General features: G+C 43.1%; 1 protein-coding gene across 1 annotated transcript in view; it reads left to right on the forward strand.

The window, feature by feature from the left end:
- Positions 1-14,287, forward strand: part of LOC105384228 (WD repeat and FYVE domain-containing protein 3) — a 51,959-nt gene that overhangs the window by 14,896 nt on the left and 22,776 nt on the right. Inside the window, exons 20-36 of the mRNA XM_048624444.1 lie at positions 1,482-1,631; positions 2,198-2,367; positions 3,185-3,559; positions 3,701-3,985; positions 4,177-4,757; positions 5,129-5,284; positions 5,700-5,994; positions 6,271-6,391; positions 8,199-8,377; positions 8,621-8,788; positions 10,871-11,080; positions 11,378-11,556; positions 11,934-12,112; positions 12,608-12,684; positions 12,814-12,939; positions 13,191-13,375; positions 13,756-14,014. Coding sequence (XP_048480401.1) covers positions 1,482-1,631; positions 2,198-2,367; positions 3,185-3,559; positions 3,701-3,985; positions 4,177-4,757; positions 5,129-5,284; positions 5,700-5,994; positions 6,271-6,391; positions 8,199-8,377; positions 8,621-8,788; positions 10,871-11,080; positions 11,378-11,556; positions 11,934-12,112; positions 12,608-12,684; positions 12,814-12,939; positions 13,191-13,375; positions 13,756-14,014 — 3,695 coding nt within the window. The remainder of the gene's footprint in view (positions 1-1,481; positions 1,632-2,197; positions 2,368-3,184; positions 3,560-3,700; positions 3,986-4,176; positions 4,758-5,128; positions 5,285-5,699; positions 5,995-6,270; positions 6,392-8,198; positions 8,378-8,620; positions 8,789-10,870; positions 11,081-11,377; positions 11,557-11,933; positions 12,113-12,607; positions 12,685-12,813; positions 12,940-13,190; positions 13,376-13,755; positions 14,015-14,287) is intronic.

The following is a 14,287-nucleotide window of genomic DNA, read 5'->3' on the forward strand; positions in this document are numbered from 1 at the left end:
GTTCCAAAGTTATGCTCGGTTAAGTATTAGGACCCCCACTGCGTCCGGCTACTGACCCTCGTACGGAACATCAACAACACTCGCGACGAATACCTGGTCTGTCTCACTGTGGTGTTGTCGGCAAGGGATAAAGCTATTATTGTGTCTACGCAACAGACCATAGTGCCTCATAGTAAGTGCTAGTTTTTAAAATAGTTGAATAAAGAATGGTAGTTTGAAGTCGCGTGGCTCCGAAACGGATGAACCGATTCGAATGTTTTGTCGTTAGTTTGAAAGGTTACTTCATTGAGAGTGTTTGAAGCTAAGTTTCATGAAAATCAGTTCAGCCGTTCAAAAGTTATAGTCAATTAAGTATTAGGACCCCCAGTGCGTCCGTCTACTGACCCTCGTACGGAACATCAACAACACTCGCGACGAACACCTGGTCTGTCCCACTGTGGTGTTGTCTGCAAGGGATAAGGCTATTATTGTGTCTACGCAAGAGACTATTGTGCCTCATAGTAAGTGCTGCATTTTTATCAATGGATAAAAAATATGGTAGAATTTTGTGGTGACGTAACTCCGAAACGAATGAACCGATTCAAATGTTTTGTCGTTAGTTGGAAAGGTTACTTCATAGAGAGTGTTCGAAGCAAAGTATCATGAAAATCGGTTCAGCTGTTCATAAGTTATGCTCGGTTTAGTATTAGGATCCCATTCTGCGTCCGTCTACTGACGCTCGTACGGAACATCAACAACACTCGCGATGAACACCTGGTCTGTCTCACTGTGGTGTTGTCGGCCAGAGATAAAGCTATTATTGTGTCTACGCAAGAGACCATTGTGCCCCATAGTAAGTGCTAGTTTAAAATTATATTTCTAGAATGACAAAAATACCTATAAGTTTAGGGTCGCTTAGTTCCGGAACGGATGAACCGATTCGAATGGCATGTAGTAAGTTTCAAAGGTTACTTCATCAAGATGGTTCCAAGCTAAGTTTGATGAAAATCGGACCAGCCGTTCAAAAGCTATAGTCAATTAAGTATTAGGACCCCCACTGCGTCCGTCTACTGACGCTCGTACGGAACATCAACAACACTCGCGACGAACACCTGGTGTGTCTGACTGTGGTGTTGTCTGCGAGGGATAAAGCCATTATTGTGTCTACACAAGAGACCATTGTGCCTCATAGTAAGTGCTAGTTTTAAATTCTTGAATCAATTTTTTTTATAAGTTTGGGGTGGCATAGCTCTGAGACGAATGAACCGATTCGAATGTTTTGTCGTTAGTTTGAAAGGCTACTTCATCGAAAGTGTTCTAAGCTAAGTGTGATGAAAATCGGTTTTGTCATTCTAAAGTTACGCTATGCGCACGGAATACTGTATTTACCGCTGATTTATAAACCTTCTACAAGCCCTATGAACACGGGCTATTGACTCTCACAACAAACAACCCCTCACAACCTCATATCCCCACACTCTAACAGACATTCCCTCCCACAGACGTAGGCGAATGGGAGCCGGAAGGCTCTGGCGAGTGCGGCGCGCGAGTGTGGTGCCCCGACCTTCAACACGAGGGGCAGTGGCGCCATCTAGTGCTGGTGCTCAACCGTGCCGTGCTCAAGAACTCCTCCTTCTCGCTGTATCTCGACGGTAAATTTTAATTGTAGCTAGTTATTGATGTTAAAGTACCTAACGTGTTGACAATTAAAGGATTAATAAATTATCTTGCTGTATCTGAACGGTATGACTGTAAATGTGTATAGTAGACACAGGGCGAGGGGCAGTGGCGCCATCTGGTGCTGGTGCTCAACCGCGCCGTGCTCAAGAACTCCTCCTTCTCGCTGTATCTGTCCAGATACAGCGAGAAGGAGGAGTTCTTAAACTTACTTAACTTAACTAAACTAACTTTAAGGTAACTTTAAATTAAAACATACGTTATACATTATTGGTGACTTGTTGGCCAATAAAGCATGAATAAATAAGTGCATTTCCAAAATCTTGCGTATTTTACGCCTGCGTTTTCATAAGTCATAGAAAATTTACCTACCTGCTATATTCATAAAATGCAGAACATAAATCTGGGTAAATGGAATACATGTGTTCCGGGACCAGCAAAGTTACTTTACATACGTACTTACTATGTGTTCACAATTTCCTCCTGACTCCCTTTTCGGCCTACAATACCCCTCGTCTAACCCCCTGTATACCTCTCTCAGGTCAACACATGCACTCTGGCAAGCTCCACTACGTCAGCGCGAACCCCGGCGGCGGCGCGGCGACGCTGTCCGGGGCCTCCAACGTGTACTGTGTACTAGGGACGCCCCCGCAGTGGAGGCGCTACTCGCGGCTCGTGTGGAGGCAGGGGCCCGCGCTGCTGCTGGAGGATGTGAGTAGATAGTGGTTGTATACCTATGTACAACGTGTACTGCGTCCTGGGCACGCCCCCGCAGTGGAGGCGCTACTCGCGGCTCGTGTGGAGGCAGGGGCCCGCGCTGCTGCTGGAGGATGTGAGTAGATAGTGGTTGTATACCTATGTACAACGTGTACTGCGTCCTGGGCACGCCCCCGCAGTGGAGGCGCTACTCGCGGCTCGTGTGGAGGCAGGGGCCCGCGCTGCTGCTGGAGGATGTGAGTAGATAGTGGTTGTATACCTATGTACAACGTGTACTGCGTCCTGGGCACGCCCCCGCAGTGGAGGCGCTACTCGCGGCTCGTGTGGAGGCAGGGGCCCGCGCTGCTGCTGGAGGATGTGAGTAGATAGTGGTTGTATACCTATGTACAACGTGTACTGCGTCCTGGGCACGCCCCCGCAGTGGAGGCGCTACTCGCGGCTCGTGTGGAGGCAGGGGCCCGCGCTGCTGCTGGAGGATGTGAGTAGATAGCAGCCATATATAACACAGTCATAATATGTACGGTCAGCTGCATAAGTAGCTATACACTTCTGTACCTTGTCAAACTGAAGAACCGTCAATGTTTCAATGAATTGATAGGCGGTTTCAGATTGACAAGGTACAAAAATAGATAGCTACTTATGCAGCTGACTGTACATGCGCTCCGCAATATTTAATGCCCCTTGTTCTTACTGACGACTGCTACCAAAAGTCACGTCTCAAATTAATGCTCGCAATTAAACTGGGCTTACAATCAATTTCAATTCGATCTTGTTCTACAGCTACAGCATTATATCTACATTTATTTTTCAGGTCGTCACCGCACAAACAGTCTCAATAATTTACCAGCTGGGCCCGCACTACGTCGGTACATTACAAGCGCCTCTGTTACCCGGACAATACCAAGAGACGCTAAGCCCATTAGTGGCAGAAGAAAAAGTCGTATTCGGGATCAATGCGCGAGCTATGTCGCAGCTTACGTTAGCCAAAATACGGAAAGTCTACAGCAAGAACGATAATAAAGCGATAGCTAAGCAGCTAGGGATGTCGTCTCATGAGAATGCGACACCTATAAGAGTGCTACATAACTCCGCTGGTCATTTGGCTGGTCCGGCTAGGTGTTTGGGTGGTACTGTGGTTGGTTATCTGGGTGTGAGGGTGTTTTGCCCGAAACCGGCTGCGATTATGGTGAGTTTACTTTATATTTCTTCTAGTTGTATCATATCATGTCATGTCATATACTTACGGCTAACATTAGGTTAACATATTTTGTTTGTAGTAGTAGCAAAGTCGTTGAAATAACTTGTTCAACCCACCTTTTTATTTCAGATTGACACAGTAGGTGGATGCTCGGTCCTCTTAGGCCTTATTGCGATGGCACAAGACGTGGAATGCCTCTACGCAGGTGTAAAAGCGTTAGTTTGTGTAGTTCGCTCAAACAAAGCCGCTCAAGCAGAAATGGACCGGAGAAAAGGATACCAGACTTTAGCCATGTTATTGAAAAGGAAGAAACAGCTGTTGAACTCACACATTCTGCATCTGATATTCGGATTGGTGGGCACGGTGGATAGTCAGAAGGAAACGTCTTCAATACCTAATTTAACGGCTTTTCAGGTAAGTGGTATAAAATGTAGCCGTTTTAAATGCTTTAGATTTCATACATGGCAGTTCTTACAGACAATTAAAAAAATATATTGTTCAAAGTAGATATCTTGTGATACCTACTACTGCATTAGGTTCCCTCTGTATAGGACGCTATTTACGATTACTCACCTCTGAAATGATAAATAATAATATTGTTCCAGGATCTAATATGCGAGCTTGAAGTATGGCTCGGCGCTCCAGGCGGCCTCATCAAATCGTTACTCGAACATTTACTAGAGCTAGCCACAGAAACTGCCCACAGGACACACAACCTACGCACAATGAGAGAGCTACAACTGGTCTCCAAACTACTTTATATCATAAATGATGTGAAAATCGTCAGCACAAAGAACGTACTTATTCAATTATTAGCGGCCTTATTAGCCGGCCAACCAAGGCCTTCTGATCTGCTATGTCTAGGCCAATTCATGGCATTTACCTTACCGTTACCGACGCAGTCAGAAAAAAGCCTGACCCCAAAAGAAAGCGATTGTGAGAAAGAATGCGAAGGCGAGCAGATAATTTTGAGAAACAAATGCTTCCATGTGCTACATGGTTTGTTGTTTACGCAGAGGAATCTAGTGAATACGATAGTCTGTGAGGAGATATCGAGGGTGCTGGGTATGGATTGGCTACTGAGTTTTATGATGGAGAATGTCCATGCGACGACTGTGCTGTGGGCGCTCAGGATATTTGTGATCCTGTGTTCTGGGCAGGGGCAGCAGTCGGCGATAATGCAAAGGTTTGTAAATTTTAATGTGTCATATTATACTCGCTGTTTTAATTTCACCATCATCATTTTAGTTCCACGCTCGTTATAAAATACGTTAGTGAGCGTGACGGGAAACACCTTCATGCGTAGCTGTTAATGCGGACACATACTTACATATCGTGTCGTGTCGTGACGCTATCGGTTTCATACACGTAATAATATGGTGAGGGACATAATATTTGTATGTAGTGTCGTGTCGCGACACAACATGCGAAATATATGAAACCGATTGCTTATGGCGCGTCACGACACGTAACGTAAGTGTGCCGGGAGCATTACGGTGACTTACACTGAGGGATGGGAACAGAACACTTATACTTCGTATGGTTTGCTCCTCTCAGGTTCCGCGAGGGCGTCGGCACGGGCGGCTGGCTGCGGCACTCGGAGCTGACGGCGACGCCGGCGCAGACGGGCGTGGTGCTCGGCGCCAGCGTGCACCAGCACACGCAGCTGCGCGCCACGCTGCTGCACACGCCCGGCTTCACGCTGCTCTCCTGGTACGTGGCTACTGCCGGCACTGGCGGCGCGGGCGGCTGGCTGCGGCATAAGAAGATATTATTAGATACATAGATACATTACAGGATTTTTTAAAGCAGTCAAAATGAAGAAATAGCCGCTAAGCTTCCCATTGATGCCTGTTGCTCTCAAGTATAGAGGAGGCTGAACGACACGACATTCATCCGCTGTCGCCATTATCGGATCTTAACTATACATACATCAGGTATTTACTCTTCGCCAAAGAGGTTTTCCTGGTACAGGACATTCGCTATTGGCGTTATCGGGTCTCTATGCATTACATACATAAATCAGGTATTTATTATTCACAGGAGATGTTCTGTATGTTACATTTAACTCTCTTTATAAATTTACCGGTACATAAAAAAGCTAAAACCCTACCTTCTTTCCTAACAGGGTGATCCTGGCGCACCTGGAAATACCAGAACTGTACTACCTCCTATTCGGCCTGACCCTCGGCCAGCCAATGAGAACGGTCAGCGCGGAGAAATCCGTCTCTATGGAGCGAGTGTGGGCGGGCTTATGGGGCGCGTCACTGCCTTCCAGGCAATCTGCGGCGGCTTTGTGTGCCAGAATAACGCTGTGTCCTGAAGCCGTGGTGATACTGCTTTCGGCTGTAAGGCAGCTGATTCACAGTGAAACGCCGGCTGAATTGAGTTGGCGGAACGACCATGCTACTAATATTTTGCAGGTGAGCGTTTTCTTTATGTGTACCGATTCTGAAAGAGGGTTATGTTATCATTTGAGAGGTTTGACAAACTTAGCCCAAAATTAACAGACCGATTCTAATGCCGTAACTTTTTGTTTGTTTTTTATTTCATTGAGAGTGATATTAGCCATGATTCAATAGTATCTGTTAATAGCTCCTGAACATGGCTACAATGTTCAGGAGCTATTTACTTATTTTGGGTTATGCAATATGCATAACAAATATGGACGATTGTTGCGAATGTTGTGTTTATTTCAGGTTCTATTCTCTCTATACAATACGCTTCCGGACTTTGTACCAGTCATGATGATGGCAGAAGTATTGAATGCTCTCGCCTCAACGCTCTTCCCGCCGAATGGGACGGATGACCTTCATACTGGTAAGACACTATTCATTGTAGTTATCATTTTATAAATTGTTATCGGCTGTTATCTTTTTGACTTTAAACTTTTTTACCCGTAAAAATTAATATTACGGCGACTCATTGGCATGAAGCAATTCCTTTGATTATCGTGAATAGGGAATATGCATAATTTTTTAAAATACTTTTATTGGATAGTTTTACATCACTTTATTATATTAAAAAAAAATTCAACGCCAAAATAAGTAATTTAAGGTATTTTAAAGAAAGTTAAAAAATTACAACCATCACGACCACTTTGAAATTCCCGTCAGGATGGCGGGCTGGTGTGACGTCATAATCTTTTAATTTCACGGCTCAGAATAATGAGTCCCGTCAGTCGGCATAGATTGTTTACCTAATCAAGTAATCACAGAGTACTTTTGTATTTTCAACAAACCAATGTTGTCATGGTAACAAACGAAAAAGGAAGTGTATAAAGTGTGACCAGTGGCTGTTTTGTAATGGGAGCTCGTAAATAGCTACTAGTAGCTCTTTTGAAATGGGAGCGCGCAAACCAGAGGACCTTTGTACACAATATTACGCTATTATGGCAATATGAATATAAAGTAATATTTGTATTGTATGTAAGTACTTACTGTAACTTTGGTTCTCAGTAAGAAGAAGAAGAAGAAGAAGAATAATAATAAGTAAGAGAGGCTAGGGTTAGTGGATCATTCTATTATATTATCTGTGGGGGTGTAAGAACCTGCACCTAGCTCTCTTGAATGGAACCATTGTGCATATCTCAAAGGTCTCAACCCCCCTCCTAAGCTTGGACCATTTCCCACCACGCTGGTCCACTGCGGATTGGTGGGTTCACATATCTAAATGTGCTTAATCTAAATATTGAGGTTTCCTCACGATGTTTTCTTTCACATGCTACATGATTATCCCCGAATTTAATTCTACAAAAATAATAACGTATAACATACATATTATCTTTTATTTATAATAAAAACTTTTCCGCAGCTGGCCACAGTTTACTCGTTCATACTGCGTAATAAATTTAATGTGTCCAGTTCTTCTGATTACGAGAGTTCTTCCATAACGTAATTTAGAAAAAAATAACTACTTTTGAAATATACTAACGACTGCCATTATAACCTAAAAGTAGAAAGAGCAACTTGTGTCATGTTCATGCCATAATACTTACAATACAAATTTAATTTTATTGTGTTGCACTTGCAATATGGAGCATATTTGAGAGGCTCGTTGACTAGCGAATGGCTGTTTACGCCTCATTACAAAAGAACAACTAGTGGCAGCCCATACACTACCAACAAAAAATATAAAAATTCCTAAACTTTGCAAACAAACAAGCATATCAAACAAGAAGTGGAGAGGTTATAGGAGGCTAGGATCTATTGGAAGAATTTTTATGTGATCCATCGTATCTGATCACAACGAGCATCACAAACACTCGGTGACATTAACATTTCTTTGTTTACACTTGACATTTATTTAACTTCCGCCGTAAACGCAAAGAAGTTATTATTCTGAGATTGATATATAAAGAATTTTGACGTCACATCCGCCCTAAGAAAATGGGTGACGTTTCTCTGAAGTTATAATTTACCGAAGTTTATTGGTACTTTTCAACTTCATTTACTTGCTCAAAAATAAATTATAATCAAAAATATTGATGGAGGCGTAGTTATGAAATAACAAAGTATATTATAAATAATATTTGACCTTTATTTGAACCTCTTGCATATTCCCTATTACAATGCTGAAAATGCATTTTAATAGGACAAAAATAACGAATAATGTTTTCCAAATACAGGGATAAGTGAAAGCGGTGACAGCTCAGGCGCTTCCACACCCGGATCCGAGAAAGAAGTGGTGATAGTGAGCGGCGCAGCCAACCTGACGACGCATCCAGCCAGGGCCGTGGTCATGGACTTCCTCAAAGTGATCGTATTGGACTCACTGCCGCTCAACGTCACGGGCAAAACTGCACCGGTATGTATGCGGCTTTATGCAAGTTCGATTTTTGAATTCTGACAGCCGGTAGTTAGAGTTTACTTTTTTAGGTTGTTTTCTTTACGGCATGTGTTTTTTCTTAGTTTGGAAGTGATGGCTGACAATAATGTTGAGTTTTTTTAAAGTATCCCTCATTTTCCTCGCCATAACACAGTGAGTTTAGATACATAAGCAAGCGATAATGCACTCAATTGCACGCTAAAACAGAGTTCACTTTTCTAGAGTTCATCGGCAGATTGTGTGGGCTCCTCCATGCTCTGTACCCCATGTAGTCCCTGCGTTCACCGTTCCTACTTTTATTACGTAATTATTTTGTTTTTATTTTCATTTCATTCATGTATGACGACGGCGGTTCTTGCGTTTCACTATGACACGTTTAACATATACCTAGTAAAATTAAAATATACCTAACTACTTGAGAATGTATATTTAAAGTTCAGTAGTTCAGTATTCAAATTTTTAGCAAGAGTTTGTGAATTGTTTTTGAAAGTAGGTCATAATAATGTAATGATCTTCAGATTTCAGACATGACACATTTTCAACATAAAAAACAAACTTTAAATGCATGAGCAAGAGCATACTCGTCTATGTTAACCGCAAGGCCCATTTTAACAATCCAGTATTTAGCATGTTACTAACTTATATTCAGGTGCTTATTAAATATTATAAATTTAGGTACTTATTAAATATTATTTTACAGTGTCATTAAAAAAACCTGGGATACTTATACATCTACTACACTCGCGAGCAACCAAATCGACTCAAGCCTTCACGGCGCACATATACATTGATTTTCCTAAAACGATAAATGGTAAATATAAAAGTGATATGTCATTCGAAAGCTGAAGAATTAGGCTTTCAATTAAGATCAATACCATAAAAAAAAACTAAGCGCAGATTTAATGACGCATTTTAATTGCCCGTCAGTGTTAATTACCTCATTAGGAATCCACGCCTTGCGCTACCTGATCCCGCTATAAAACCTTTCCACATCCGGTGTACCTTATCAGTCGCTTGTTGCAAGTTGACCGGTACACATCTCGTTGCATTGTATTCCTTGTTTTCGCAAACCCATGGATACCACACCAGAAGAAGCTGCTCAAGTTGTTGCCTTGCTGCAACAAGGGTTAAGTCAGCGAGCAGTCGCTGCCCAGCTCCACTTGAGCCAGTCTGCTGTATCCCGAGTATACAGACGGTTCCAAGAGACTGGTGCCTTCAATCGAAGACCAAGAACGGGCCGCCACCGCTGCACTTCAGAGAGAGACGACCGCTTCATTGTCTCAACCTCGCTGCGCAATCGACACCTTACGGGCGTTGATGTGCAGCAAGAACTGAGACGTGTACGACAAGTGGCTGTCAGCGAGTGGACAGTGAGAAGACGCTTGAAGGAAGCCAACTTGACACCAAAAAGACCTGCATCAGGCCCCAAATTGACTGCAGGCCACCGACAAGCGCGTCTTCAGTTTGCTCGAGAGCATCTCGATTGGAGCATTGCGCAATGGCGGTCGGTCCTGTTTACTGATGAGTGCAGAGTGTGTCTGCATGGCAGTGACAGGAGAGGCCGGGTCTACCGGCGTCCGGGGGAACGATTTGCCCAATGTTGTTTCGCTGAAACAGTAGCATATGGCGGCGGTTCCTGCATGATGTGGGCTGGTATTTCTCTAGAGGGAAAAACCGCACTTGTTTTCGTGCCTGGAGGCGGCCGAGGAGGCGGGTTAACAGCTGATCGGTACATCACCGACATTCTACTCGGTCATGTTGTGCCCTATGCAGAATTTGTCGGTGAAGACTTCGTGCTAATGCACGACAATGCCCGCTGCCACACGGCACGAGTCAGTCGGCAGTTTCTGAGAGAGAAGGAATTGCGCACGATGGACTGGCCTGCGCTCAGTCCTGACCTGAATCCCATCGAACACTTATGGGACGAGCTCAAAAGAAGAGTTCGGGCCAGGAATCCAGTCCCTGCAAGCGTGGACGAGCTGAAGACAGCTTTATTAGAGGAGTGGGACGGCATTCCTCAGGAAACTGTCAAAAAGTTGATAAGGTCTATGAGAAACAGGCTGCAGGCTGTAATTAGGGCAAGAGGGGGCAATACAAAGTATTGATTTAAATTAATAAATTTTTATCTTAACATTTTTTGTTTAATTTGTATAATACGATACCCATACCCTTTTTTCCTAAATTCCCGTTTTTCCTACAATTGCGTTCAGACATCATTTATTTCAAAAATGATGAATGGATTTCAATAATAATGATATCAAATTAAAGCTGACATCTTAAGCTTTTAAATGACATATCATTTTTATTATTTCTATTCATAATTTTACTTGTATTAATGTATGTTTGCGCCGTCAAGGCTTGAGTCGATTTGGTTGCTCGCGAGTGTATATACAACAAGAGACCACCCCAAAGCCTTCATATAACAGAATTCCAGACAAGCCCTTAAAACCCCCACATTTCTTCCCCCCACAGGTGATAGACCTAGTTCTCGACGCGTCACCTCCAAACTCGACAAGCCAGCAGCAGGTGGAATACCAGACGGAGGTACTGACGACTCTGATGGAGAATCTCCTGAACACGGAGTTGTTTTGCACCGAGTCCAACATCTCCAATGTTTGCTACTTGGCCGCGCGGCTGGTGGATAAGCTGTGGCAAGGACAGCTGTCTAGAGATCCGCATGAGGTTAGTCAAAATGGGGAATTATAAGACATAAAACCGCATTAAGATCGGTTTACCCGTTATTGAGGTTCGATCTTGTGGCACCAATGTAAAAGGCTTCCAAAAGAATACTCCCCCGTTTTAAATAGATGACTTATTCTGAATAAGAATACGCTACGATTTATTAAATCATGTAGAAATATGAGTTCTAAAAACTAGTTTTTTTTTACATAACCAACACATAATTTTGACTGCGGTTGCCGAGCCGCAAATCAAGGTTCCTATTCGTACTGTCCACAAACCAGCTGTCTTATTTTCCAGGTGTTTGATTTCATAGTGAAGCTAGTGACACAAGCGAAGAAGAAATCAAACGTGATGTCTATGGAAGGGTTACACCATTGCCTGAACAGAACGATACTGTATCTACTGTCCCGGTCTACGGACTCGATAGCAGACCAAATGTCCGTTTTGGAGGCTCTGCACAAATTGACTACTAATAGGTATGTTACTTTTTTTTCAGCTATGTTTTAAAGCCATTGAAGAATGTTATTTGATATGTTTTGAATGGCTTTTGTGGTGGTACCTGACTGAAATGTTTCTTTGCTGTAGGTCCTACAGTGTATACGAATGTTTTTTTTTCATCATCAAACTTTAGTTTAGAGCCAAGGTCTAAAGCTACATAATCTCATGCTTCTCGGGTATCGCTGGAACATAAAATAGAGACTATTTAACCTCCCCAACCTTCCCACACAGGTGATTCCTTATATTTTTCTTTGATCTTATAATTATTTCGTTTGTGTCAATGTTACATTATGCTACAACTTTGGCCAAGATACTTGATTTCTAATGTGCTCTACAACGAAATCAACCATTCCAGACTCCTAATATTCGGCGCGGGCAACCACGAGCTCGAGTTCATCGGCTGCCTCACGTACTGCCTGCTGCAGCTCAGCGCCAACATGAAGATCACGGTGGACTCGCGCATGCGCACCACCTGGCACGTCAACCCCAGCGGCGACCTCGAGTGTTGCGACGAGAAACTTACTACGCACCAAGGTACTGTGTAGTAGTGAATGATAAACATGGTACTGTAGTAGTGAATTATATATTATACAAGGTACTGTAGTATACAGCTGTAGTAGTGACAACATGAAGATCACAGTGGACTCACTCATGCGCACCACCTGGCACGTCAACCCCAGCGGCGACCTCGAGTGTTGCGACGAAAAACTCACCACGCACCAAGTTATGATGGCTTAGCCCCTTCTCCCACTACGCAACTCTCAAGCGACGCAACCCATGATCGCCTATAAAAACTGGTCTTCGACGCGTCGTTGACTCGTCAAATATGTGCGCAGGGCTTATACTTACGAATTATGACCAAAATATTAATAATCAATATCATTAGCAGGTCGTACTTACAAGATGAGAAGTGCATTATGCACATTGTTCATGCTATTATGCCTTTATTCTGTAAACAAAAGCAAAGGAGTAAATTACAGGTTTGTTACTCAATGAAAACTGAAGACATAAAAATGATGCTTGTTACAGGTCGCAACCTAATGGCGGGCGCGGCGCGTCGCATCTGGGAAGAACTATACGCGTGTAAGAAACCCGCCATAGAAGAGGTAAGTTTTTTGTTCCTTTTTATAATAGTCTTACACATTATGTATCTAATATTATTTTTAAACAACGCTAAAACCTCGAATAAAAAACTGTTCCATACGTAAGTTCTAACCTTCACTTTGTGCCCACAGGTATTGAAGACCTCCCTTGTGGCGGCCACTGGCAACTCTCGCGCCCCGGACCTGCCAGCTGTCAGGGAACAACTAAACGACCAGGCGCACAAGCTGTGGAGCAGCTATATTGACACTGAGAGGAAGGTAATCCATCTATTGCAGATAAATAAGATAAAATACTCTGAAACAAACATAAATATCAAGGCACGTGTTTATAACTAGCCTCTTTCGCGCCCCGAAACGGCCTACATTAATGACCTTCGAATACGAGACATTAAACACTCTTTATTATGTCAGCAGCAAACGAACATACGGTTTCAGTGCTACAAAGAGCACACAATAGCTTAAAATCATTTAAGTTTTACTCACCTAAATAATTATAATCGATATTGCAGGCAGTATACAGAGTGCCGTGGGAACTGCACAACCAGATTCAGTCGAAGATACAGAAGGTGACGGGTGGCCTCACCAGGCTCGCTTCAAGGACTAAGGTCAAGAAGGAAGACTCCGCCAAGCAAAGACCTCATCCGCCTAAAGACCACGCGTTGGCGTATATGCATGATCATGTGCAGTTGGTTAGGTGAGTTTAAATCCTGTAATTAATATTATATATATATACTTACCCTCAAATTCATAGAACGTATTGTAAATTTACAACAAGGTTAAAATTTACTTTGAAACACACGAGTTTCGACTCTTTGCGTCGACCTTTGCAAAGGTTGAAATTCGTCTATCACAACGTCAATTTTGAGCCTATTGTAAAGTGTCAAAAAGCTCTTTGAATTAGGGGATAAATGTATTGTTAGTGTATTTTACTGATATGATAGTGTACCTATGTGTTAAGTCCACCTACACCATCAAAGTTTTTATTCTTATTCTGAAACCGAAATCCAAAACTCCGGCCAACATACAATAGCCAGCTATCAAATCCCCTTATCTAACCCACCATCTACTCCACAGACAAGTCTGGTCAGCCTGCCTGAACACCTACGCTAACACAACCACCCACACCACGCGATACGTGCAAGCCGAATGGGCAGCATCTTGGGCGGAATTAACCAGGGAGCGAGGGCTATGGGGCCCGCCCAAGCCCAGCCCTCTGGATAAATGGGCCTTAGATAGCACGGAAGGACCGAATAGAATGAGGAACATGATGCGAAGGAATCATTTGTTTTATCTGCACTACCCGTACCGGCCGCAGAATGATACGGGGGATAATGTGAGTTGATTAAGATAAAGTTAGATATATAGAGATAGATGAAAACTTTATTATGTAACCAGTATGGATTGTACCTCTCTTAAATGCCGCCATTTTCCTCTTTTGTCCCGTTCTTATCCTTCTTGACTTTGGGTCATATAGATCAATGAGCGTGTCAACGCTATATAGTCAACGTGCAGAAAGCATTTGAGATCCCCAAGGGGTTGTAGGATGAAGAATACGTATTGCTTACCCGCTCAGTCGTTGCACAGACGTTATTTTATTCAATTGACT

The sequence above is a fragment of the Plutella xylostella genome, chromosome 12 (genome assembly GCF_932276165.1).
Source record: "Plutella xylostella chromosome 12, ilPluXylo3.1, whole genome shotgun sequence".
NCBI lineage: Eukaryota > Metazoa > Arthropoda > Insecta > Lepidoptera > Plutellidae > Plutella > Plutella xylostella.